The 27753-nt window shown below is 34.9% G+C and overlaps 1 protein-coding gene across 1 annotated transcript in view; it reads right to left on the reverse strand.

The window, feature by feature from the left end:
• The window catches only part of EYS (eyes shut homolog), an 871402-nt gene that overhangs the window by 789329 nt on the left and 54320 nt on the right, over positions 1-27753 (reverse strand). Inside the window, exons 3-5 of the mRNA XM_027787807.2 lie at positions 17565-17758; positions 15058-15185; positions 9258-9372 (exon numbers count right to left, since the gene is read on the reverse strand). Coding sequence (XP_027643608.2) covers positions 9258-9372; positions 15058-15185; positions 17565-17758 — 437 coding nt within the window. The remainder of the gene's footprint in view (positions 1-9257; positions 9373-15057; positions 15186-17564; positions 17759-27753) is intronic.

Raw genomic sequence — 27753 nt, forward strand, 5'->3', positions numbered from 1 at the left:
GGAGGAGGTCATGGGGATGTTCAGAGTTACCACATTTGTCTTCCCAAGTAACTGTTATGTGGTATGGTGCCCTGCTTTCCTGGAGATGGATGAACACCTGTGCTGATGGGAAGTAGTGAATGAATTCCTTGTTTTACTTTGCTTTGCTTGTGCATGTGGTTTTCGCTTTCTGTATTAAACTATCTTTATTTTGACCCAGGAGTTTTCTCACATTTACTGATCTTATTCTTTCCCCCATTCCACTGGAGGGGGGTGAGCAAGCAGCTGTGTGGTGCCTAGTTGCCAGCTGGGGTTAAACCATGACACATGCCCATTCCTTGAATTTTTTCATGAGACATGGGAAAAGAACTTATTTCAATGTTACACAAAGTTGTCGGTTCCATATTACTAAATACATATTTTCCTATAAAAGGTGTAGGGCTGAGGAACCAGCTTTTACATACACAGTGCAAATGTGTAAAGGTGCAATGGTCTTACGCAGTACTGAGTTGTTAAAAAATTATAAAATATGGGGACTGGTGGCAGGGGGAGCTCACCTTTTCTACTATTAACCATTATGATTCAGCTGATAGGAAAGGTACCTCTTGTATTTATAGTGAAAATCTAGATTATTCTCTTTCCATTTCTGTTGTCTAAAACTAATATTGTTTGTTTCTTTCACATCTCAAAATCATCTGTTTTTTCTCTGCAAACAATTCATAGAAATGCATCGTATTTGATCAATAAAAAACAATACTTCATACTGATCATATAGCATGTCTTTCACTGAAATATTTATCAGGTTTGTGTATTTTATTTTTCATAATTTTTGCTGGCTTATGCTTTTTTAATGTGTTAAAATGACTATGTCATCTTCCCAGAAGCTTTGATTTTAAAAGCCCATTCTTATTGGTTATTTCTGGTGTATTTTACTGTCACATTTGTTAATATGCTATTGTAGTAGATCAATTAAGACACATTGTACAAAGATATGTAAAGGTATTACATGATCAGAGCTTTAACTAAATATTTTTTGTTTTAATTATTAATGTAAAGCAGGATATTTAGTTTGTTACATGAAGATTTCTACTGTTCATTAACTTCTGTACTGTTCAGAGAACCTTAACAGCGCATATAAAATGTACCTAGGGTGCTTTGGTGCTGTTTTTTTTCAATAGAATAAGAAAAGCAGGAAAAGGTTGTTTCAATAAAGTTCAAATTAAATATCGAAGAAGCAGAAAACTGTATAGGACATTTTAAAATTTACATGAACTCTTCCGTAGGAATACTGCTACTGTGTGGAAGAAAATGAACTAATTAACTTGTGCAAAACTGGCCTGTAATTGAGTTATTTGACTTTGAACTACTGTTGTTTGAACAATCAGCTGGAACGTTAGGGGAGACTCTTTTATTTTATTTTTTTCTGGAAAAGACAATAATTTATTTTATATGTTGTACATAAGTTGCATCTGAAAGCAGTAGAATTTGCAGTACCAATTTTAATTGCTTCTAGCATTGCTAGTAGAGCTGTTATAAATATTCATAAAAATTTTATCACTCCAACCAACTGCTTTAATATATTGTATGGCAAATATATTAAATATTTGTTTCCTTATGGCTTTTTTATACTCAGAAAACAAATGTTGATTGATATAGCATAGAGAGTTTTAAAAGAGCCCTAGTGGCTGTTTTTTAAAGAACTGCTTTTGCTAAACAAAGTAATGTTTTCTTTCAGCTATATTTCCTCTTAATTTTGGATATGTTATCTAGAACTTATTTCTCCTCTCATTCAATAAATACAAGTATCTTCTGTAAGAATAAGTCTAAGGCCTTCTTAGGGATATGAGATCTAAGCAGTATGACTGATGTAGCTCAATTCTGGAGATTATTGCTAATTCTGTGTAGAGATGCTTTACTTCTGGGCTATAAATTCAGCCAGACTTCTGGGGATAAAGTATTATCAAAGAGCATTAGGACTGAGAGTGGCTCCTCAGGGAAGAACTTAGAAAGTGACAAATGGAAGCAGTGGCAGCAGAGTTTCCACAAAGGCTGTTCAGGCTGGCGTAGGGTGTACCACTGGCCTGCGGGGCTTGGCACGGCTTGCCACTCTTCTCAGAAGCAGCAGATTGATTCCCTGCCTGACAGCTGGCTGACGGGTTTGTTTCTGCACCCACAAGAGTAAACCTCATCTGGTTAGGGACAAAACTTGGAGCCTTGTCTGTCTGATTGTAATTTCTGCACAAGTTTTGTTGAATACATGCCACATACCAGCTTTCAGAAATAGGGTAAAAACACTAGGGGAGGAGAAGTTCCCTCCTCTCTCCTCCCTCCCTCATCTCCCCAGAAGGAACATAGTGGCTTTGGTGAAGACAATTTTTTTTGTTGTTGTTGATAGTATACAAGCCTCTTCTGCTTTGCCAGAGAACATGATAATCTTTGAGCAGCCCTCATGTACTGTTGGTTTTTTTTAATCTTAAATGACAATGGTGTGATCCATGGTGTTACTGATTATTCATTTGTACCCACAAGTTTACTTCATCCTGCATATATCCTGTTGGTTCACACTTTGTTGTTGAAATATCTCAGGTGCACCATAAAACTCCAAATATAACAGCTATGGCTTTGAAAGATGGTTATGAGGAAAAGGTTCAAAAGAATATAATATGAACATCTGCAGGGCAAGATTTTGGACACCAGTCTTTTCTGTTATATTGTTGTGGTTTAACCCCAGATGGCAACTAAACCCCACACAGCCGCTCGCTCACTCAGCCCCACAGTGTGATGGGGGAGAGCATCGGAAAATTTAAAGTAAGAAAACTCATGGGTTGAGACCAAGACAGTTTTATAGGGAAAGCAAAAGCCACGCACGCAAGCAAAGCAAAAAAAGGAATTCATTCACCACTTCCCACTGGCAGGCAGGTGTTCAGCCATCTCCAGGAAAGCAGGGCTCCGGCACACATTACTTGGGAAGACAAATGCCATAATACTGAATGTCCCCCCACTTCTTTCTTCTTCCCCCAGCTTATATACTCAGCATGATGTCATACAGTATGGAATATGCCTTTGGCTGCTTCTGGTAAGCTGTCCTGGCTGTGTTCCCTCCAAATTTCTTGTGCCCCTCCAGCACTCTCTCTGGCAGGGTCCAAGAAACTGAAAAGTCCTTGACTTAGAAACAATAAAAATCATCTGTGTGCTGTCAACATTTTTCTCACACTAAATCCAATACACAGCACTGCACCAGCTACTAAGAAGATTAACTCTATCATAGCTGAAACCGGGACATACATTATTTTTTCTACCCTGTTACTGTGGATCATACTATTTGATATATACTATTATATATGTGTCCATGTAAGAAAGGAAAAATTAAGTGACTGGGGAACAATTCTCTGAAAGGTCTGCATGTTGGTACATGCTTTTATCAATCAGTGTTCCCCAAACACATGTAAACATCTGATGTTTACAGAACACGTAGTCTGAAAATTACTTTCAGAAGTTAAAACCGTTACTGCTTTTTGCTTAGCTTCACTCCCCCTTAACAACACAATCTACTTCCACTGCACTGTATGAACACTAGCCAGAAACTGGCAGGAATTCCTGCTGCTCTTTTGGAAGGCACCAGGACATCCATTGACAATGATTCCAATATAAAATTTCACATGCATGTGTCAGTACAGCTTCTCAAAGGAAATTTAAATATTTGCTTTGAATGACCAGCAGTAGGTGTAATTGTAAAACCCAGAATGGTAACACAGATTATTGCCTCTTTCTTTAATGCTGCTTGCCAAGACAGCCCTGCTATTCAGGCAATATCTATAATTTGTGTAGTTCTTGTCTCAACTGTAGTGCAGGCAAATGGAAATGGACCTTACAATGGCATTGCTTTCACTTCATCTTTTACCTTCAGTTTTTGTGTCTATATAACTGAATTCCTTTGTTAGCTGTAAGCACGTAACCTTACATGAATCAGTGGTTTGTCAGGGTAATGGGAGAAAGCTGTATTGACAAAATAGAGTTAGATACATAATGCAGACCATATAAGTTGAAAGGTAGTTGATCATAACATATTAAAGGGCTGTCAGGAAAAAAACAAAAACCAAAAAACAACTATTAATGAGCATTTTTACACCCTGCAAGAGGTGGAATACCTTTTTAATCTGCATGCCTTTCCATAAGAAGTGTATGGCAGAGCAGAAATAGGAGAGTGTGCAGCTATTCCTAACCTCCTGCTTGCAAATGTTGTAGGGCTGCACCTTCTTCTCCCTCAAATGCACTTCTGTAGAAAACCATATGCGGTTTTCTGTATGTGAATTCTGTAAATCTTATGCAATTCAGTGGTTTCTCCCTAGAATGTAAGGACAGCTGGTATGCCAGAAACTTCACAGCCTTCATATCCTTGACTTTCCCCCTACAGTTTTCCAGAAACCACACTTTTTTCTTGGCTTCCAAAATTCAATAATTGACAGTTTTGTTATCCTCATATTTCACTAGATTAGTTTAACATGTTTTTTCAGTATCTTTGATTTTTTTTTTTTTTTTTAATACTAATGATTCAGGAGAAAACATGGGATCTTAGGCAGAGATAATTCTTTTCACCTCAATCTAAGACACTTGCTATGGATAAATAGATATCTGATTCCCTCTTGGGACCTAGAAGAAAGCTTTATATCCCCACGTGATTCCTTGATTGTATACACTCTTCACCTGCTTTTACTGCCCAGTGTCCTTGTGCCAGAGGCTTTGCTGATGCCATTCTAATTCACTGGGAGAACTCTACCCAAACAACTACATGCCTCCAGGCAGTTAGCATGTGGCAGCAGTATGATTAGCACAAAAGAAACAACAGCTCTTTCTTCCATCAGCTGTCCTTTGAGAATTCTTCATCTTTTCCCTGCCTTCACATAAACGTAAGAGTAACAGATACCTATAGCCATAAATTGTTTTAGACGCTCAGATTAAAAATGCTGAGGAAATACTTTCAACTGCAAATTAGGAACACTGACTTTTAATTTATAAAATCCATTTAAGAAACATAAATGTTGCCATGAGAATAGAAATATCTATTTAAATGTTTTCATGTGGGTACACTTTTGGAAAAATATTTTTTAAGAAGCAGGTTATTATATTGTCAAAATAATGCAGATGATTATTTTTATTGAAATGCTTGCTGGGAACTGCAATTGGTACATACTTGGGTAACTGTAAAAATATGGTTTATGTTAAAAATGTTTTAATTTAAATTTTTCTTTAAAACAGTGGCACATGTCTTCTAATACAGAGTAGGGCAAGGTGTTTAGGATAAAGCTGCCAAATCCGGATAGTATTAATTAAAACATTTCCTATGTGATGGATACCAAAGAAAAATAAGCTTTATTATATTTTCTTCAGAAGTTTAACAGGGATTAAATAAATCTTAAAAAAAAATATTCCACCATTGCACCTACAAAACAGGAAAAATTCAGTAGGGGGGTGGTTTGCAATCATTGAAAAATCAGTAGTAAATAATAGAATTTTACATAACAATATTTTTTGAAAGAGGAAGATCTGTAAAGTTTAAACAGAGTGTTTGTCACCTGTTAAAATGATATGTAGAAATTATATCCAGATTTCTTAAATTGAGGCAAGGCTGCAATCTTGTCTTTCTGTGTTTTAGCAACATCTAATGAAGTAAACATCATATGTTTGGCCATCTACAGAGGCCAAATAAAGTGGGGTTTTTTTTAATGTTTTGGCTATTCATGGCAACTCTGGGAAGTATAATCCTTTTCCCAACCTTTTAATATCAGTTGAATGAGTCTGATGCATTGACTACTAGAAGCAATGCACAATAAGTTTTTCAGCCTTCTGTGGGAGTTTTGGGTTTTGTATCACACAGTAATAGATGCTCATGAAATTTAATGTCTGGTGGAGTTATTCACAAGAACAGGACAGGTGTCACCTGGCATCGATCTGATGGAAAACTGCTAATACACTGTATTACACCATACTTTATTACCTAACCATTTTGGAAAATGCTCCTGGTATAATCAGTAGTGAATAGAAGAAGCAGCTGTACAGAACTATGCACAATGCTGTTAGCACTTCCTGGCTAATGTGGCTTCAATATATTTTGGTACCTAGAGTTAAATATTTTAAATACAACTGTTCTACAGTTTTTCTTCTGGGGAAAGCTGATAGCCTATGGACTGTCTTAGCTTTGTGAACCTTCATGTACTTTTGAGAATATAGTTTTAAAATGTTATTTTCCCATAAAACTCAGTGTTAATAGTTTCCTAGTTTTTCAACCTTGTTAAAAAGATTTAGATTATATAACCTTCACTGACAGTCACAGAAGTATAACCACTTACAAATGCTTCTGTATACAAGTGCTCTGTTAACTACAAGGATTGTCTTTCTGTCCTTATCAATAGTGTCATTCAAATTTAATATCCACCTTGAGCACAAAGTTGTCTTTGTCATTGTCAGGAAACAGTCACTATCATGTAACTCACACTTTTTCCAATGCATACAGCACTGCATTTGCCTCTCTTAGAATTTTTTTTTTTCTAAAGTGGTTTAGCCTACCAAGAAATCCTGATCAGATTTGCTTATTATTAACTATACTATAATCTTCTGTGGTCATCTGCACATTTCAACAGAGTTTTGTATTTTCTGCTATGTCAAAGTGCTACAAATAACTAGTCCAAAACCAAATTGCCATGATTTCCGTTAAAAACACTCACAGGGGACAATAACTCCTATTTGAAAATCATTTTCCTCTTTGACTATTCACTCAGGTTTTACTTAATTTAATATGGTTTACAAAAATATCTAAGTAAAATCTAAAAACAAGTATAACTACTTCACAGACTTTCAAACCTATAAGCCAAATACTGTATTAATATTTTAATCAGTTTGTATTTTTTCTAATTTTGGAAAAAGAAAATCCAAAATTATCTTAGCCAGAATTCTAGATCTTTTACAGTCCTGTTGGCAGTTGTTCATACCATTCATATCAGCTACACAAACTGTGGTATCTTCTGCTTCATCTGGATGAGACAGGGAATATGTGGTGTGTGCTACAAAAAGCAGAACACACAACTATTTGTAAACAACACATCTTTCCTGTGTCAATACATCTGATTGGCTATACCCATGGAAGTGTCATCAAGGTCTAGATTTCTTTTTTTTTTTTTTTTTCTTTTTTAATCCATTAGAATTGTACTGGCTTCATTAAATGATTTATTTTTCTTAATGAGTGAATTGCAGCAGAAAATATTTTTCCATCACTACCTGTCAGGTCATCTTATTAAATCCGCTTTGTCTAATGTGATCTGTTAACATAGCTTAATGAAAACTGGAATTGATTATGCAACTACACACTATTTTTCTATTGATAAATCTTATCTCAATATAAACATTAGGACTGTAGTTGCTAAGATAATGAGCAACAACAGAAAGGACAGAGGGAATTATTTGTTACTGCCACAGCTGTACCCTAAATTAAGAAATATAAGAATTGAGATGGAAAAATATGAAATAGTAAAATATGAAATGCAAGAGAAGCTCCATTTCCTGAGAAGTAACATTTTCCATGTTTGTCTGACTCAACAGCAACATCAGCAAATGCTTCCTGCAACAGCATTATTATCTAGCTTAAAGTTAACATACATTAGTCAGAGGGATTTCTTAATAAAGGTGGAAATAATTTTAGAAACATATAGAAAATTACTGAATATAATCAATGTAAGCAGAGTAACTATTAGCATTAGTTACTTATAATTAATACTAATTAGTGATCAAGGACTTATGCCAATAACCATTACAGCAATATTGAAAAAATAAAACTATACTATTTTAATTCTAAGTATTTCCTAATCTTTGAAACCTCTAGCTTTTGTGACTAAAAGGAAGGCAAAGATATTTGGACTGAGTGAATAATTACATGCAAGGAATTTTCACAGAAACTGTCAGGACCTTGAATGCATCAAGAGGCTGTAATTGGCCTGACCTGGCTATAGTCATCTTTCTCTGCTCTCTTCTTTGGTGACCTCTTTCCCCTCTCTCACAGCTTTAACTGCCTGTGTTCAAGGTCAGCTCTGATGCAGCGCAGCACTGTCACCTTGGATCACCCTACTGTGAAAACAGAGCTCACCTCTGAGATGTCTACGCTTTCATTCATCTACTCGTGAGCTGTATAAGCTCAGGCCTTTGCACTAGACCCTTTCCAGACAGTACACCTGCATCCAGCTTTGTATCCTGCTGATTCTGATCTGTTGACTTGACTACCCAGCTTGACTGCAAACCTGTTTCATCGCTACAGACTTGTCTAGTTATCACTGGACTTCCAGGTGAATCTGTGGATTTGCTGTGTTCTTGTGGGTATTGAAGGACTGTGCACTTTGTTGGTAAGGACACTGTCCCTGCCAGCCTTGCTGTCACCCTTTGTTCCAGCTTTCCTTCCCTTACAGAGTAGACTACTCTTCCTACTCCTTGAAGCAAGGAGTAACAATAATACTAATACATTTTGTCTGAACACCCAAACAGATAAGTGGACTAGAACTGTATAAATGGCTTTAGGTGGCCCTGCTTGTGCAGAGTGGTGGACAAGATGACCTCTAAAGGTCCTTTCCAAACTCAACCAGCTGTGATTCTGTGAGTGGTTTTTTAGAGTAACCTTTAAGTTGTTCCCAGTTACTGCTCTTGGAGAAGTTATTATTTCCTCTCTTTTGACAAGCTATGGCCAGCAGAATCTTGGTACATGATGGATCTTGCTCAACATTTTCAGGGGTTATTTTGAGAGTAAAGCCGAAGTAGTTTTTTTCAAATTGTCAGTTGGAATCAACCTCACCGCACTGCAGTTTCTTCATCAAATTTCTACTTTGTATTATGTTTAAACTTGCTTATGTTTAGAATACTAGTTTGACTTCCATTAAAACAACGGCAACAGATGTTCTCAATTCAAACAACGTATTTTTAAAGGCTGCAACACAGCTGTGATTATAATTTCTGTGGATAATAACACAGGACCACAATTAGTTATATATTCTATTTACAATAAAAATACTCTTCATTTCTCTTACTTGATATAGTACTAAACATGGTCTTAGTAGAAAAGTTTTAAAAAATTCCATATTATCGAACTGAATTGTCCTTGTGTTATTGATTTAAATAAACAAAACACATAAATGTATGTCCCTCTTGTCTCTCAGAGTAATGAATGAATTTCAAGTTCTGCTTGTCTGAAGCTTTTATAATTTGGAGCACAGAATTAGTTTAACATGTATTAAATTACTTACAGTGAATCCTCCAATTATGTTAAGACACAATCCTTCATTCAGACAGTTGATGCTGAGCAGCCTGCAGTAGTCAATTACTTCCTCACAGTTCTTTCCAGTGAATCCTGGCATGCAGCTGCAAATACACCAGTGTATTTTAGAGGACTTGCATTTTAAAAAGTAATTGTATTTAATTATGTTCCATAATTCTATTAAATAATATTTTGCAGTAACAAAACAGATCTCATGTGTTATTATAAATTAAAAAAAATATGTTTTCAAGCAATTAAAAATCAGTTGCATGATTCTGGATATTTTTGTTTCTCCATAAAGTATTTTTTTTTCATTAATTGAAGCCTGTTCACACCAATACTTCATATAATCTTCTGGAAACAAAAAACAACCTAGAATGAGGCAATATTTAGTAAAAAGCTATAAAAAGAGGTTTTGGAAATCTATTAGAAAGGGTGGGTCAGTTAAACCACCAGAGAGAAAAATTAGAAATACGATGATAAATGAGGTTTAAAGCAGTTAGCATCAATCATTACTAATGATTAACAAAGAGCAGTCAATAATGACGTGCTTAGGTATGTAAAGGAACAACAACGTAGGGAATCTGTGGAGAGAACAGTGCACAGTTGTTTTTCTGTTTCTTAATTACAATTCAGTTTTGTTTTTTTTAAAGACAAACCCTAGCATTCTGCTTGTGTGACTTATTTCTGTGTGATGCCAATGGAGCTGTGGAAAACTCTTCTATGGTAAAAGGAACTGCAGATATTTCTTCTGCTTCAAGTCAGCACTTGTCATTAATATGAGAAGACCCTTTTCTTATTTAGCACTCCAGTGTTCAAAAAATCTCCTGTACACAAAGAAAAAATATGAGATTCAAATGGATAGTAAACAAGTCTTACCCAAAAGAAATAATGGAACAGCATAGAAAAATATTTAAGTATTTATATCTTTCTCAAAATGTGCAAAAAGTGAAATCCGGACCACAACTCTCTTCTGTGTTTTGATAGATATAAAATTTTGGTCAAATTCACTCCATACATTCTTACAGAAATACTTAACATCTTCCTCTGTTTAAAGGCTCTTTCTGGTAGCATGGAAATAAAAGATTTAAGTTGAAGAGAAAGGAAATGGCTGGTTAGCTGAAAGTTTGTTTTTGTGAAAGAACCTAAAAGTTTCTTTAGCTTTTTCTGAGAGGTATTTTATTTAATGACTCAGCCCAGAAGCTGGCAGTCATGAAGGTGACACAGAATTGCTTCTGGTTTTTCTGTACTCTTGCTCCTAATGGATATGAGGTTCAGTCATGTTGCCTGTGTTTCCCCTTTTTGTAAATAATGCAATCTCTGGTTTCAGAAAGTATGAAACTTCTCACAGTTACGTAACATACAAAAGTAAATTATATGTTTTCAATAGCAAATAGTCAGGCAACAATATTCAATAGAAAGTATCTGAGTTAACCCTGTTTTCTAAATCAGTTAAAGATGCACAGAGGCATTTGCAATGTCTGGAAGCTTAAGTCATTTATTAACCATTGCTGAAGTGTTAAACAGGCTGCATTTCACCAGAAACCCCTAGAGACCATCCACATAATCCATACGTAGAACCATTTGGACAGAGGTAGATGGGTACGGCCAGACCTTCTCTAAATAGTTATATTATTTGAGGCCAGTATAGAAACAACCACAGGAAGACACTCTATGAAAGTGACAATGGACTACATAATCCTCACTCCCCTCTTGAAAAAAATTGCTGTATGTAAATTCTATAATTATATTGCTGCCATTTCAATTACTTGGAGTCAAAGTTCTTGCAAAGTCTATTCTTAAAAAATTTCCAGTTCACATATTGTAGCTAAAGGGAGTTTTTTATAATACTTAGTTGCTTTTATTTTAGCATGGTCGAAGATATCAGTTAGTTGCATATTTATTTTCCCCTCTGAACAGAAGTACTCATCAACAGAGTATTTGTTTCTTTTATATTATAGCACTATTCATCCATATATTATATTTATATATAAAAGGAATATAAAATATAAAATAAATGTAAAAATAAAATGTAAAATAAAATAAAAATGTATATTTTGTTATAATTTGATTTTTAAATAACACTGAAACCCGAACCAGGGCAACTAAATTATAACATTTGTTTTACTGATTTGTTTTTACCTATGATCGGCAATCAGGTGAAAATGCTCCTAACTTTCTTGGTTCAATTTATTTAGGTAATCTATGACTTTCTAAAAATATGTAATTTAGTAAGCCAATTCTAGAAACTACTTTTCCTAATTTTTATATTTGCTCATTTTTCCTGTTTTTGTTTTTATCATTGTTTGGCAATACACATACCAATGCCAGAGACCATAACAGTAAATTAATAGCAAGAAAGTTGACAGTAAAGTTCCAAAGATTACACTAACAGAACGAATATTCTCAGAATCCATTTTCTGTGACTTTTTATTGTCCTAAAAAAAATGGATAATAGAAGAAGATACAAGGTAAACAATCACAATTTATTGTGATGGATATCCTTGTTCACTGCCTACTTGAATTCACCTTAAATTTTGACATTTAAGGAAAAAAATATGTTACTATTACATTCTTAGCACAAAGCTGTATATGATATCAAGACTGAAGGGATGGAATTAGAATACAAGATAGTCATACATCATAACTGAAGTGGGGAAAATTAAATTGAGTCTGTTTGGTTTTCCATTCTAAACATATAACTACTGCTTTCTCAAAGAAGAAAAGACAAGCAGGTAGAAGCTGAGATGGTGATGGTTATAAGTAGAATGCAGCTTAGGCATGAGAAGCACATAAAGTAAAACAAAACATAAGGGAATAAAAAGGTCAATTCAGCTATTATTTGAATTTGTATATGCATGTGAGCTAAAAAATTACATTTATTTAAAATGTTAAATTCCTAAAAGTGGATCAGGTAGTAGTATTAAACTGAATGAAACACATGCAGGTTTTTGTGGAGTAAATAGACATAGTCATAACCTACAGTCTTTGACAATGATTACTAAAAATTAAACAAAACTGCCACTTGAAACTTTGAATGAGTGGCCTCAAATCTCCCAAATAAAGCAACATACTTCATGGTAGGTTTCCTTTGGGTAAAGCAAATTAAAACATGACTCATAGCCAGAAAACTCCCAACTTTGTGACCTAAAACTGAAACTGTTAAACCACTGTTCCTATAACTCCTCTTTCTAAATTCTGTTATTTAAGTAGGTAAGTAAGATGTAATTTACAAGGAGAATTTTGAATCCTAAAAATAGAAAACCCTGCTGACTCTTGTCCCTCTCTAGAAGTTGGCACCTCCTCTACATTTCAGGACTCTGACTTTGGCAAGACTTCAGCTCTCACAAACAATCTGATCTCCTTGTGAAAAGTACATTATTCATATTCCCTCAAAATGCTTTGTCTCACCTAAATGTCTCGTTCCAAAGTATACAGGCAAAATATACACAGAATTTACACTTATTAAATATTTTGGATTAAGTGGTATAAACCTGATTTTAATTTAACAGCAAACGAGGGAATAATTTTCAATTTATTAACAACAAACAGTAAAAAATATTGCAATCACTAATAGGAGCCTTCATGGACTGAATGGGAAAACTAAGGCTGAGTACTGGAGGTTTTCAATATGCTTTTCAACAGGGTGATCGATAATCTCATCTAAGCTCCCTTTCCCACAAAAGGTTGAACCAAATGGTCTTTTGAGGTTTCTTCCAAGCTGGGCTGTTCTATTCTACTGAACCTAAATTCCAATGCTGCCATATTTTACAAATGATAAAAGTCTGCAGTTTTAGTATCAGGTTTAGGACAGCAGTCAAGGCTTTCTGTGTCCCTCTGTACAGAGAAAATTGGGAACATCCAGAGGATGCTTCATCCCACCTGTCCTGGGTATGTCTTTTTGGAAGAGATGAGTCATTTTCTGGAGTTCTTCCTTCACTAAGGAAGTTTGGTGTGCAGCTTGGATGCTAGGGAAAACCATGTGGATTGAACACCATCCAAAGTCTTTTCTTAAATGGTATGCACAGGGCCAAGCACTTGACTTTGTACAAAGCTGACAGAGGCACTCTCCATTACTTTATCCACAGTGTTCTCTTTAGAATGTTATTTGCCCTTTTTACCAAGTTCTTAGTGTCAAAAATAGTAAGTGTATAACCTGTCCCATTTCTCAAACTAGCTCTCCACAAATGTGTCTTGCCTGTCTTGTCAAATGTGTATTTTACAGGTAGCAAAACTGAATGCATGAATAATACACAAATATTAAAAGTAAAAACTAAGCAGCAATGATATTAATAGGATCTTAATACCTGATATTAGAAGAAAACAGTATTGTACCATCTGAGCCCCAAACTAAAATCTCTAGCACCTAGCTTTACCACGTAACTTAAGTGATTATTTTGATAATCAATACAAATGGATTCTTAATTGCCCATTTTTGCTTTCTGTTAATTTGATCTAAATCATGCCTTCCACTTTTATTGTCACAAGGTATATCAATGGAAAGACTGTTAAATCACCATGCCTTTCCATAGCTATTTTCATTAACCAATTTCTACTGTACAATGACTTTCATGGTACAAACCATTTCTACCAGTGCTTTGTGAAATTATAGATTATTCAATCTGCATTGTACACGGATTTTTTTTTAAATAAGTTTTTTTAAAAGAAAGATAATCTATATCTTGACATTAATTGTTCATATTATGCATATTTTAAAATGTAAACTTCAGGCATCCTTTCATACTAATTCATGCAACAACATAGTGTGTAAAAGACTGACTATATAACAGTAAACTATTAGTAGCTTATATCTTGGTTTAAAATATTGGAAAATAAATGATAACACTATTGTTCTGTGCATATATAGATATACATATCTATATGGAAAGATCTAACTGAGTATGTGTGTGTACATGTTTGTGTGTATGTAGTTAGATATAAATGTAAATACAATTATAAGGCTTTTTTCCTTCTTTGGGAAAACTGTAAACTTAGTTCTACTTATAGTTTACTTTCCAGACTTCTCAGCTGAATTTCTTATGATGGACTGTAACTTTATGCTCTGTACTTCTGTTACGTATTTGCAGTTTGTAAGTTCAGTTAGAATGTGTTTTCAGAATTCTGTGTACAACAGCTTTCAATTTTCTGCTTTTATGAATATCCTAATATTTGAAAGTTGTTTACTGCACTTCGGTAATGTTTACCAGAACTTACTTCAGGCAGCCAGATAAAAGCCAAGAAAATAGGAAGAAGAAAAATTGTACTCTTAATGGTGTAAGAAAATATCTAAAAACTATTTAAAGTGAGATGAAATTATATACCAGGTTACTTCTGTTATTTTCAAGTGGATAAATTTTAGCATGATCTTTCTGAATAAAACACTTCCTAATATGCTGCTTGAAGGATCGATCTAAGACCTATTAATGCATGTCTGTGAATTAGAAATTAAATCAGTTTTCTTGACCTTTCACAAACAACATAAACATCATGCACTCTGAAAGTAGTACCTGTAGTATACATGCCATCAATGTGCCGTTTTATATATTTTATGTTACAGTATTAAAGATGAAACAATTTATAACTTCTTAAACACATTCTTTTTTGTAGCACTTCTAGAGTTGTCAAAAAGGCTAACACAATACAGCACCAAAACTAAATAAAAAAAAAATGTTAAGAATTTATATTTTTCTGTGTTCTCTGTGGCTGATAGTGTATTTTCTTTCTGCAATCAGTGGGATAGCATCAAGTCATCCAATGGAATACTGAAATAAATTAATTTCTAATCTTACCGGCACTTATAGTTCTGCTGATCAGATACACAAGTAGCATTATTTAAGCAAGGCAATAATTCACATGGATTCAGTATTCTCTCACAGAACTTGCCAGTGAATACTGACAGACAAATACATGCCACATCCTATAAAAAAGAAGGAAATAAGAAACAATTATTTGTTGTACCCAAGGCAATAAAAAAATCAGTGTTTACTTCCATTACTATAAAGACCTAACTAGGACAGGGTTTCATCATATTAAACAGTCTACAAAGACAGAACAAAAAGCAGTTTTAGCCCCAGATAGGTTACAAACATAATTTAGGGCAAGTGGAATAGGCCTTCCAGCACAGATTATACCATAGTTGGGTTTGCTGTCTGGAAATATACCAGCTCTAAATTTGGCTGGCTTTGTGATTTCCTAACTGAATCAAGAAGGAGGGTTTTTTTAATTCATTTGGTTTTTTTTCCTAATTTCTGAATTTGTTCCAATGTAACATTTGCATCTGTTGAATAGTGACAGTGCACCAGGTACATCATATACCAAAGGATATTCACTAGCTAGAGTAGGAAAGAAAATGGTGTAGTATCATTTTTCCCCTTCAATATGAAGAACAGAGACTGTGCTTCTCTGTGATAGAGAAACATATCTCTCAGTCACTGCAATCTTTAATTTACACAGTAAGAACAGAAAGTTTTTAAGAAAAACCCAAACAAACAGCTGAAAATGTTCAGGTGTTTCTTTAGAATTGGTCTTAAAGGCATGATCAGAATACTTCATTTTTACACCTACTGAGATATTTCTATACATGTGAATCAAACTACCCGATCTGTTTCTCTACAGAAATGATTGTACAAAATAGTATGTGATAGTTTATCTAATAGGCAAAATACTTAGATAGATTGCATCATTTAGAAATCTATCAATTTGTTCAGCAATTTAGATGTCTCTTTTTTTTTTTCTCTGTGGGTGAGTATGTATCACTGGTATGTGATAATGATCTTTTGAACTCTTCTTTCACTATTTTGGTTCTGTGTAATCACTGCTATTTGCAATAGTCATGCTAATAAAAGAAGGTTGACAATGAAGTTTTAAATATAACCAGATATGAGTCTATTATCAAACCTTTGTGAGTCTACATGAATTCATTCTAATTAAAAAAAAAAAAAAAAAATAGAACCAGATACCATAGGAAAAGCAAGAAGAGGAAACAACCACTTTCATGGAACAGAACCTCTTGGAAGCTGTGTTCAAGACATGTGGATGACAGGGAGTTGATTAGAAACCACCAACATGGTTTCACAAAGGGAGAATCATGCCTGACTTCTTAGGTGGCTTTCTGTGGCAGAGTGACTTTACTGATGGATAAGGGAAGAGGAAACGATGCCATCTACTTCTGTAAGGCCTTTGACATCATTGCACACATCATTGCTGCTAAATTGGAGAGATACGGATTCAATGGATAAGGAATTGGCTGGATGGCCATTTCCAAAGACTTGCAATCAACAGTTCAATGTCCAAATGGAGATCAGTAACAAGTAGTACATGGACCTGTACTGGGTCTGGTACTGTTCAACATCTTGATTAATGACACAGACAGTGGGACTGAGTGCACCCTGAGCAAGTTTTCACCAAGATGAGTGGTACAGTTTATTCACTAAAGGGAAGTGGTCCCATACAGAGGGACCTTGACAGGCTTGAGGAGTAGGCCCATGTGAACCTCATGAGTTCAACAAGGTCAAGTCTAAGGTCCTGTACCTGGGTCAGGGCAATCACCAGTATCAGGACAGATGATGATGAATGTATTAAGAGCAGCCCTGTGGAGAAGGACGTGGGGATACTGGTGGATAAAAAAAATGGATATGAGCTAACAATGTGAGCTTGCAGCCCAGAAAGCCAATTGTATCCTGGGCTGCATGAAAAGAAGTGTGGCCAACAGGCTGAGGGAGCTGATTTTCCCACTCTGCTTTCATGAGATGCTACCTGGAGTACTATCTTCATATCTGGGAATCCCAGCATAAGACAGACATGTACTTGTTAGAGTAAGTCCAGAAGTGTGCCACGAAAATGGCTATAGAGAAAAGCTGAGACAAGTGGGGTTGTTCAACCCTGAAAAGAGAATGCTCTAGTAGATCTTGAATAGATCTTTCAGTACTTATAGGGGGCTTATAAGAAAGATGGAGAGAGATTTTTTAAAAGGATCTATAGTGATACCAGAAAGAATAATAATATTAAACTGAAAAATTATAGATTTAGGTTAGGTGAAGGAATAAACTTTTTACAGTGAGGGCGGTGAGACACTGGAACAGATTTCCCAGAGAAGCTGAGGATGCCCCATACCTGGAAGTGTTCAGGATCAGGTTGGATAGGGCTTTGAGTAACCTGGTCTAGCGGAAAATGTTCCTGCCCACAGCAGGAGGGTTGGAACTAGATGATCTTTAAAGGTCCCTTCCAATCCAAACCATTCTATTATTCAGTGATTCTATATTATGTTCAAATAGGGATCTCTGAAGTTTATACTTACATTTGGCAAATCTATACATGTACCTCTGTTCTGACATGGCCTTGAAGAACATTCGTTGATATCAATTTCACAATTTTGACCAAGAAAACCAGCAGGACAATCACAAATATATCCTGGCTGATTATATTGGCATATGCCCCTGTTCAGGCACGGCTGAGATGCACAAGGATCACCAGGTTCCTCACAAAATGGACCTAGAAGAAATAAACGCAAAAAAATTAGGGAGTCTTTGAATGAATGATGCTTCTTAATATGCTGCCCATAAACAATAATTTGTCACTAATTTGTATTTCCCTATGATTTCCTTTTTTTTCCTTCCTTTTTCTTTAAATTTTAGGAGGGATTGAGAGGCTGTGTTTTTCTTAAATTGTTTACACTGTGAAGTTCTAGTAACTGACTGGGACACCTTAAACTATCATCATTTAAATAGCAAAGGACTTAAAATATTCCTGTACGTTTTGTTTGTTTTGCTGAATAAACATGTTAGAAATGTGTAAGAGTGACTAAACTAATCTGTTAGCAAAGGGAGGAGGAGAAGGGGAACCATAGTCCCAGGAGACACTGAATAGTCACTGAACATCTCCCTTGCAGTGATTATTATTAAGGGAACCTGGATCCAGTGGACTTTCAGACCAAGGAGATTCTTCACATTCCTGTTTATAGATCCAGCCAGTAGTGGAGTTGAATGTACTCTCAGTAGGTGCACATGCAATCACACGTACGCACACACTACAGACACAGTGCCCACATGGATCAACATGAAGAGCAGTGCCTTTCTCTGCACAAAAACATAAACACCACTCAACAAGAAAGAACAGCAACAATGGCTCAAACATTTTCCTTCTTTCTGGCTAGTCAGTACTGAAGTTCAATAGCAAACACCCCCCGCCTCTTTTTCTAAATGCATAAATACACCCATATTAATGGATCCCTCAAATATCTGCATAGGCTTTAAGACTGTCTGATATCTATACTTGGATCCGGAACTTCTTGCCAACTTGCTGGCTCAGACCTTGAGTCATTCCAGATCTAGGTATCATTCTAGTTGCTGGCTAGTCCATCTTAAAAGCCCACCCCTGCCCACCAGGAAGGGTGGTAAAAAACAGTAAAGAAGTAGTAAAGAAAAGGGACTGCAGTGATCAGACACAGGCTCATCCAGAGAAGCATAATGAGCTGCAGCCTGCTTACATTCATCCAGCCCTTTTATCACCTTTTCTCTGCATTTTCCCATATTTGTACTTCTCCTGTCCACCTTGATCCCTACCTTCTTCATCCTTTTTTTCTCCCAGATAAACAACTCTTACCTAACTGTTTGTCCCCATTGGCCCCAGTTTTGTTGCCTTTATACACAAATTCAGTATTTCTGATATGGTTTCCTAGGTAATCTTGGCTTTGGGTAATGGTTACCCAGTCTCTGTTGGACTTGAAAGAAAATAATTGACAAAATGTGTCCAGTTCCCCCCTTTAATTATTTGTAAAGTTCTCCTGTCTCTCACAAAATTCTCCCTTAACTATCTGTGAAATCTAGTCTTCCCTCTTGGTGTTATCTGTAACATTTGTCAGCCACTCAGTTACTCCTTAAGCTCAGCAACTTCTCACTATGTTCAGTAGTTTCCCATGTTCTTTCTGTTCAGTTATTGTAACCCCAGGCAGGGGCTTACTAATCTGCATGCATATCTCAACAGTTATGAGCTACCTAAGTATTTTAGACAATTAACTCTGTAGTTCTGCAATGTCAAGGATACAATGGAATTACAGCAGCTAGGAATTTACTTCTATTTACTTCTGGAACACTATGTAGCAAATATGCTTTTTACATATCTCGTGCTTTGGTATTCTAATTTAAACCACCTTCCTCACACATACTTACCAATCAGTCTCCTTTTTTATAATTTGCTGTAGCAATAACGTTAACTTGATAATAAATCTATTCTGTATTCTGAAGTAGTAGTATGTATTGATTCTGCATTTTGTTAGTAATTTGAATCAACCGAATTAAAAATAGTCATAAAAGAATAAATTATACTTTACAAAAATATGTAGACTTTTGAAATCACAGCTGGAATACTTTAAACTCAGAATTGTAAACTGCAAGGTAAACATAGCTAATTTATCCTAAACCAATTATAGATAAGTATGTGAGCCTCTAACAGTTTTCTTAACAGACTAGCTATGTAGAACAACAGTAATTATGTGGAACATTTACCAGAAGATGCAGTAAATCTTAGATTACCAATAGATCTAGCTCTATTATATACCAGAACAGCTAATGCTACAAACACTATACATTAGCAGAAAAAGGATCAAAATAATTTCTATCACTCAGTGAATTGGAAATAGTTGTTCCAATAAGGCAAAATGAATTGGATCTTTCTTTTAGGATGTATTATTCACTTCTCTTTAGCATGAGGGGACTTTCAAAGAATCTTTTGTGAAGCTCTTGCTATCACTCATCACCACAGTAACCAAATTACACTAAAAGTATATTGCAACTTGCAGATGTTAGGGGTTGTTAATAGGAAAATCTAAGGCGACCATTGCTCAGAACAAGGCCATGGATGGTATTAGTGCATATATAAGAGAACATTTGCAACATGATGTGGATTGGTCAACTGTTTCTTATTATTCATTTTATTATTTTGCTGTCCTGTTTTACTTTAGCACAATATTGCACCCTGGCAGTACTCATAGATGAAGTTAGATATCAATGCTTATCCTATTTTTTTTTTTCCTCTTACTGGGCGCATGTGACAAGAATGAGTGCTCCTGTTCCCACCCACATTGCTAAACAGAAGGCAAACTAGCAAGTGGTCCCAACTGCTCTACCCAACAGAAATCCAGAAAGTGTAGTTCCACAAGCCAAATTGATTAATTTGTTCCTGCCATTGTTTCTACCATTCAAACCATTCAATCCTCCCCACCTTTTCTGCCACCATTACCAAGATTTTTTTGGCCTTTTATTAAACAATGACACTGGATGGAATTATTAGAACAGGACAATACTAAATGAACAACATAACACAGAACAATGAAGGCCAGCTGGGGAAACCAGATTAAAGAAGTGTCTTTTTGGTAATGCTACATTCATGTGTAGGAAATGGTAAACTAGGAAAAGGGCATTGTTCTGCTAAAAAAAGAGATAGTGCAACTTTCTTTTAGGGAACACTAAAAGTAGCTAGAAGAGGAATAGAGAAAAGCCTGAGAGGAGATAGGAAATATTGTTAAGCACAGGAGGAGACACGTATACAGGAAAAAAAATGTATGGTTCAAGGATCTCAAAAAAGGTGTTTATTTTCTTTTCTCCTTGGTATCTCCTTGTAAAGGTCAAAAAAAAAAATAATTCTTCTTTTTGTTAATTTGGAAAAAACAGTGCATTTAGTCTGAATAGGGAGCCAATTACCTAACCAGGTCAAGGAGGATCAATTTAAATGAAGATACTGAGGTAGCAACTGCACTCATGGTCTAAAACATGAGTCATATCTTTCACAGGTCTATCTAGAGGGAATGCAATAAAAAACTATCAACTGCCTAATGTCTTTTAGGAATAAGTCAGTCTTGAGCAGGAATGTTTCTTTAATCATTGAAACTACTTATGTCTTTGACGTTCCTCTGCTTTAGAATTTCTCTTATTCAGCATCTTATGTGCAAAACAGGAGCAGTGCTCTTCACCTGAACATGCATGCATGATGAATTTGACAAATCAAGTCAATAAATGGAATTCTGGACAATTGGTGTTTTGAGCTTTTTATTCTATCACACTCAAACTATTTTCTAAAGAAGAAAACTATTTTCTAAAGAAGATTGAAAGTTGACTTGATTACAATGCTTGGATGGAGAAAATATCAAGCACTAAACAGATTGTTAATTCAGTGGAGAAAAGCGTAACAAAAGCAACTGACTGAAAAGAGAAGCAAAACCAAATAAAGTTAGAAACACCTCACATATTTTTACCAGTGAGGTCTCTGTACCAGACTACCATGAAAGGACTGGATTCTACAGTTGCTGATGTCTTCACATCAATGCTTTTTGAAAGATACTACTTAAATACGAGACACCTTAATAAATAGGTAAGCAATGTAACAATCTTTGGATAGAATAGATGAACAACTGGTGCTCTAAACTTGCAAATCTATCTACTTTGACTCAAAATCTATACAAAACCTCCTGATAGTTGTGCAAATTTAGGAATTCATTCCAAATTTCCATTTTTAAAATTTACATATTTTTGTCATCATCGGTGTCTCTTGTTTAGGTAAAACCTAACTTCATCGCATGCTGATGTTGACTGACCTCTTGAGTGCTGTTGTTAGAAGCAAGGTAAACAGGGAACAGGATAAAAATAGATCTCTGTAATATGAAGTCAAATGCAAATCCCTGAAGGAGGACAATATTTTAGCAATGAACAATGCAACTGGGAACAACAGATTAGTCCAAATTGCACATGCATATTGAAAATTTTTGTACACATTTAGGAGACCTGAGACTTAAATTAGAAAAAAGTGCAAGAAAAATTCTTTTAACTGGATAGATCTGATGCATAACCTATTCTACACTGATATCAATAACAACATAATATATGCATAGAATTTGATGTAGGTGATGGTTTTCTGTTGCCAACAAATTCAGCAGAAATAATTCTTCTCTCAATCAGACCCAAAAAGGCATTTAAGTCCCTTTAGTGTTCACTGATGAATAATTAACTACTCACAGTTGTGATATATAGCTCAAATTCTCAAGAAAATAAATTCAGAAACCATGGTCTAATGGGAGATATCTGATTCAGGAAACTTCAGCATTAAAAAAACCTAGTTATCAGCTTGGTTGAATATCTTGATTAAAGAGGAAAATTCAAGAAATTAAAGACATAATCAGTAGGATTAGTTCACCATGGTTGTTCAACACAGTGAATTGTTGTTAGGTTTACTTCAATAAAATAAAAATTGCGTAACATTAAAATGCAGGTATGAGTGAGTAAAGATTATCCTATAGACCAATATAAAAGCTTCAGTTTAAGGAACTGAACCTTTTTTCCAGCATTTTCTATTGCTTTTACATGTGAAAGGGATGAAATCCCTCACCAAAACAAAAAAAGTTATGAACCCCTCCAGGCCTTCCTTGTTTGATTTAACTGTATCCCTGTTAGTCTTCATTAGTTATACCATGTTATAATGCTAATCCATTAAAAGTCAAAGGACATTACTGACACCACTGATGCGCATCAGTCCATTCATTAATATACCACATAGAACTATTTACATAAATATCTGGGGTTACTGATTAAAATAAATAGTTTTTATTTTTCATAGAAATCTTTCTGAGTTTCATATTTATACACCAATTTCTCTTTACAAGGAGTAACATATGTGAAGAACAATATTAGTATACTATGCTTTAATATGTATGTTCATTACTTTTGTTTTGTTATTCCTCTAATGAAAAATCAATATTTTCTGGAACAGTTATGCATAAGGAACAGTAAAATATTTCAGGAAACAGTTAAGTGAAAATACTTCTGCAATTAAATGAATGCCTGCCTTCATAGCTCAGTTAACAACTTATAGTTAGTCCAATCCAGTTCACTACTTGTTTTTACTTTCTGGTTTCATCAGCTGCCCTTCCTTTTAGATGTAAAACTGAGTCTTAAATTTTCTCTTTTTTGAAAGAATTATTTATTTTTTTTCTGTTTAAAAGCATCAATAAATCACAAGCTCTTGTCTTATACATCTGGACCCTGAAATTTGCCAGTATTACTATTGGTACACTAAAGCATTAATCTTTGAAATACAAATACAGTATTTGCATGTTCATATAAATTTATAACCAAAACCAATGAATGATACTTTCCTGAATATAAAATTTCAATAAAGTTTGAATCAAAATTAAATCTACTTAAACTTCATCTACTAATCTTAATTTTAGACCAAATAGGCAGTATCAAAGCTCACTGATGTGCTTTATACAAAAGCTCCAATCAGCAGACTTGAAAATAGACATTTTGGAAGTAAATGAATGACAGGAACGTTAGCTTCCACCAGAGGAAGGCCTATTAGAGAGTAAATTACAGTACTGCTGGAAAAACTCATCAAGAGTTCAAGAGTCCTTGTAAACTTCTAGTTTTACTTCTTATCTTGAGTAACCACTGCGTTCAGAAATTCTAAAATAGTCAAAACAAATAGTACTGGGCTGATTCTGAGCTGATGCCACCCTGTCCACTGCTAAGGTAGTGTGCATGGGGCTGTCACTGTTTCTGGAAACCTATTATTCCCTGGGGCAAGAGCAGGGCATCACCCTAGTCATAACAGATCAATATACGATTTCTGGCCTAAAATAACTTTCTAGTGTCTCCGTTTGTTGCAGATGGGGTGTTCAAATCACTGCTATGGGCAGCAGGAAGAATAGCCATAATGTTCAAATTGACAGCTATGACTTTTATCAAGAACACCAATGCTGCCCACTCACAACAAGTCCAGCTTTAAAATTGTCTTTCCCCTTGCAGCCAGCTGCTGGTGTTTATCGCACACCAGGTACAGAAGAAAATCTGCTGGTCCATTAATAGTGAATGCACTAATACTCCATGTTTTTTACTACAGTAAAATTATATGATTACTTAACAATCTTTTGAGAAGGTGGTTTTAAAAATTGCAATAGTTACTGCTTTCTCTAAGAAGGCAACATTTTCTCCAGATAGTATTAGTACAGTTCAGCTGCCCCTCAAATGACAAGACGTTTTCCTATGCTCAAGTGGAAGGTATGTTCCTGATGGCACACGTACTTCTGTGAGAGGCTCAATGCTTCTGAGTTCTGAAGTATTCCACCTCTTAGAGATGAGGAGGTCTCTCCTGGCATTCGTGGACTAGCATTGTGCCTGACATTATTCAATATGGTTTATAAAGATACAAATAGGAGGTACATTTTTTATTAAAATCCTAAATGATAATAGATCAAGTCAATACACTGCGTGGGACAGAAATGTTCTTCAACAAAATACAAAAGCCTCTGATTTCAAACTGTGAAAGTACAAAATATGAAAATAACCCCCCCAAAAAATATTAAGTATATAACTATATAAATGGACACTAAACAATAACAAAGTGACAAAAGCTTTGTGAACAAAATGAGAAAGAAGTCTATTGGACTGCAAAAATAGGCTTTATTTGCTCACTTTTCAGTGAAGAACAAAATACTTTCTCGTTCACAGGAAGCAAAAGTTGATAATCATTGGTGAGAGATTTTAAGGTGCTTTTTTATATACATCACTAGTGAGACTAAAATGAAATACTTCATACCATTCTGAGTAAATGACAGACAATTCAAGGAAATTTAATACCAGGATGTGTCTCCCAAGTGAAGGTAGGCAGACTGGGCAATGGCATGCCATGCTGGGCTGGGATAAACCTAGTGATGCAGCTGGAATAGAGGAGGAAGAACAGAGAATCCAAGAGATGCAAGTTCTCCCTGGGTTTGCAAAGTACAGGCAATGGTTGGTTAATCTAGTATGGATGGGAAACGAGGTATAGTAATTCAGCAGAAAAAGTTATTTAGAGATGTTTGAGAAGTTTCTTGTAGAAACAGGTAGAAAATAAGCTTATATTCAGAACAAATATTATCCAGCCTTTTCTGCTTTATTTCCTGTGTTTACAGCCAGCTAGAATTGAAAAGCAACATCCCTCCTGAAGAGCTTAATAATATGGGAAAGGGAACATGCCTCAAGCAACACTGTAAATCTATTAAATTCTCAATGGGCAAGGTGTTACTTAACACTTCGATGGATGTCTATACAAATCTCATTGGATACTGAAAGGTCTTGAACCTTTCTGTTCTTTGTGAAACAAGCAAAATATATTTTCTTCTCTTTTGTTTAGTGGAGTAATGAGTGGTAGCTTCAATACCTCTTAGGGGCAATGATTAGCAGCCTGTTGAAAGCCCACTGCTTTTATTTTTTTGGTGGTGGATAACACCTTAGGGCTTCTGTTTCACCTTAAGTTCTGAGTTGTTCAGTTGCTTTCTAAACTTGCCTCTTTTCCAAAGGTCAAACCTTTAGAAGTTCTTTAGCTTGCATATCTGTTTTGTATCAAAGGAAACACTAAAATAAGGTTGTTCCATGTCCCATGGATATGCTTGGAACTTCGGCCTTGTCTCTTGAATATTTGAACAGCAATTTTTAGCAGAAACTTAGAATAAATATTTTTCTGAAACAGACATAACTTGATCATTATGCATAACAAGGGTTAAATGTTCTTAACTCTTTGCTCTGGAAAAAAGAATGAAAGTTTGCACTATTTTCCTGATATTTCACTCACTTAAGAGAGGAAGGGAAGGAGGAAGGATGGGAGATAAGGATTTGCTAGTGGGGCAGCTGTGCTCTCTAATCTCCAGAGTAAGCATGATAGGCATCTGCATAGACTAAAAAAAAAAATTAGATGTCAAAGCAGTAAGCAGTCTGATCTGTAATTCAGGGTATTTTAAAGGCTTTCAGTTTATAGAATATATCAAAATTATTGACTGTGAAATAAATATATGCTCAATTTATTTCACAACTGATACACTAAAAACTTATTGAAAGGTCCAGATATTAATATATTTTAATTTTCTGTTTTATATATATATCAAAGAAGATTATTTGTCTTCACATAGGCATATTTAGACAATATTATAAGCAAAAAAGATTTATCTTTTTATATACCTTCCGTTCACATTTGCCCACTTGCCAGCCAATGCAGGATTACAAAGAAGTTAACCATTTTATTAACTGAAAGGACTCAATGTAGATCAATAAAAATAATACAATAGCAGTTAAAAAAATGAGCAAAGCTTGTACATATTTTAATATAATCACAGTAACAACATGAATGTTTTATTTAACATCTCATTACTGAAAAAATTACATAAATATTTGGATTTTTTCTCTATAAACCGTACACAAAGTGTGAAATGGGATATAATGAGAAAGAAAGAAACTACAATTTAGTGGGAAAGCCAATGTACATACAACAGTAGGATCCCCAAATGGAGAAATCTACTTTTTAAAGTCTTTTGCAAATGTACTGAGTAGAAAAAGAAGGGGAAATGTTGTGATTAATAAAAGGATGTATTTAAAAACAAGAAAAAATGATGATGGAGACATTATTGCAGGGGAAGGAAAAAAAAAAAAAAGAACAACAAACCAAAAAAAAAGGTAAACACAGTAGAAACTTGTCTCTAAATAATTACCGCTTTACCTATTTTGTTAAAACAGCCAGCCTACTTGCACCATAGGTAAAACAATCAAAAGATGTATTATGAAGCATGAAACCTAGAAATAGATGTGATTTAATTTAACATGAGATTCTAACAATTTGAACATGATTTGGGGTTTTTTATGAGGTCAGATTAAGGTTGTAAAGGTATGGTTCACATCTTTGATATCTGTAGTGGAAAAATTTTAGTAGCAACATTTGAAATTTGTATAAAAGTTGTAGAAAGACCATACCTTCAACAGCATGCAGAGTCGCTCTGCTATATGTTTTGAACTATGTTAAATGACTGAGTAGTGCTTTTCCCCTAACTTAAAGTGTAACTTGGACTTTTACACTCATGTTCAATTTATTATTATTATTTTTTTAATTTGCTATCAACTATCTTGAAAAGCAGAAACTTCATGGATGAGATAAATGTAATAAAAGACGGTGGCAAATTTGGCTTGACCTTCTCCTTGGTAAAAAGTAGAAAAGAAAATGTGTTTGCATTTGTCATCATCATAATCATTTCTGTATTGAACATCTGAGGTCAGCAGAGTAAATGACAGACAGAGCTCGTCTGCTTCTATCTGGGGCAATGTACAGATTTCCTACATTTTTATTTAATCTCTGTACTACTGCTTGAGATTCACAAAATCATGTAATGGTTTAATTTTATGAGATCAGTACAACTCTGATAAATACCATGTATGACACAATTGAACAAATAATTTTCTCAGATCTTGAGCACTTCATCTTACTTGCAAAGATTACTTTAAACTTTAGATATTACAGTAATGTAAGCTAAATAAAATTAAAGCAGTTTGAGATTTCTGGTAATATATTGGTGAAGTTACCTGTTCAATAGACTTTTTAGGAATATTAAAAATCCTCTCTACATTATTAAGCAAAGGAAGTTTTGTAGGGACAAACCAGCTTTTGTAGACTCAAACTAGGCTTTTATTTATTTGAAG

This window comes from Falco peregrinus, chromosome 7 (assembly GCF_023634155.1).
Source record: "Falco peregrinus isolate bFalPer1 chromosome 7, bFalPer1.pri, whole genome shotgun sequence".
Lineage (NCBI taxonomy): Eukaryota > Metazoa > Chordata > Aves > Falconiformes > Falconidae > Falco > Falco peregrinus.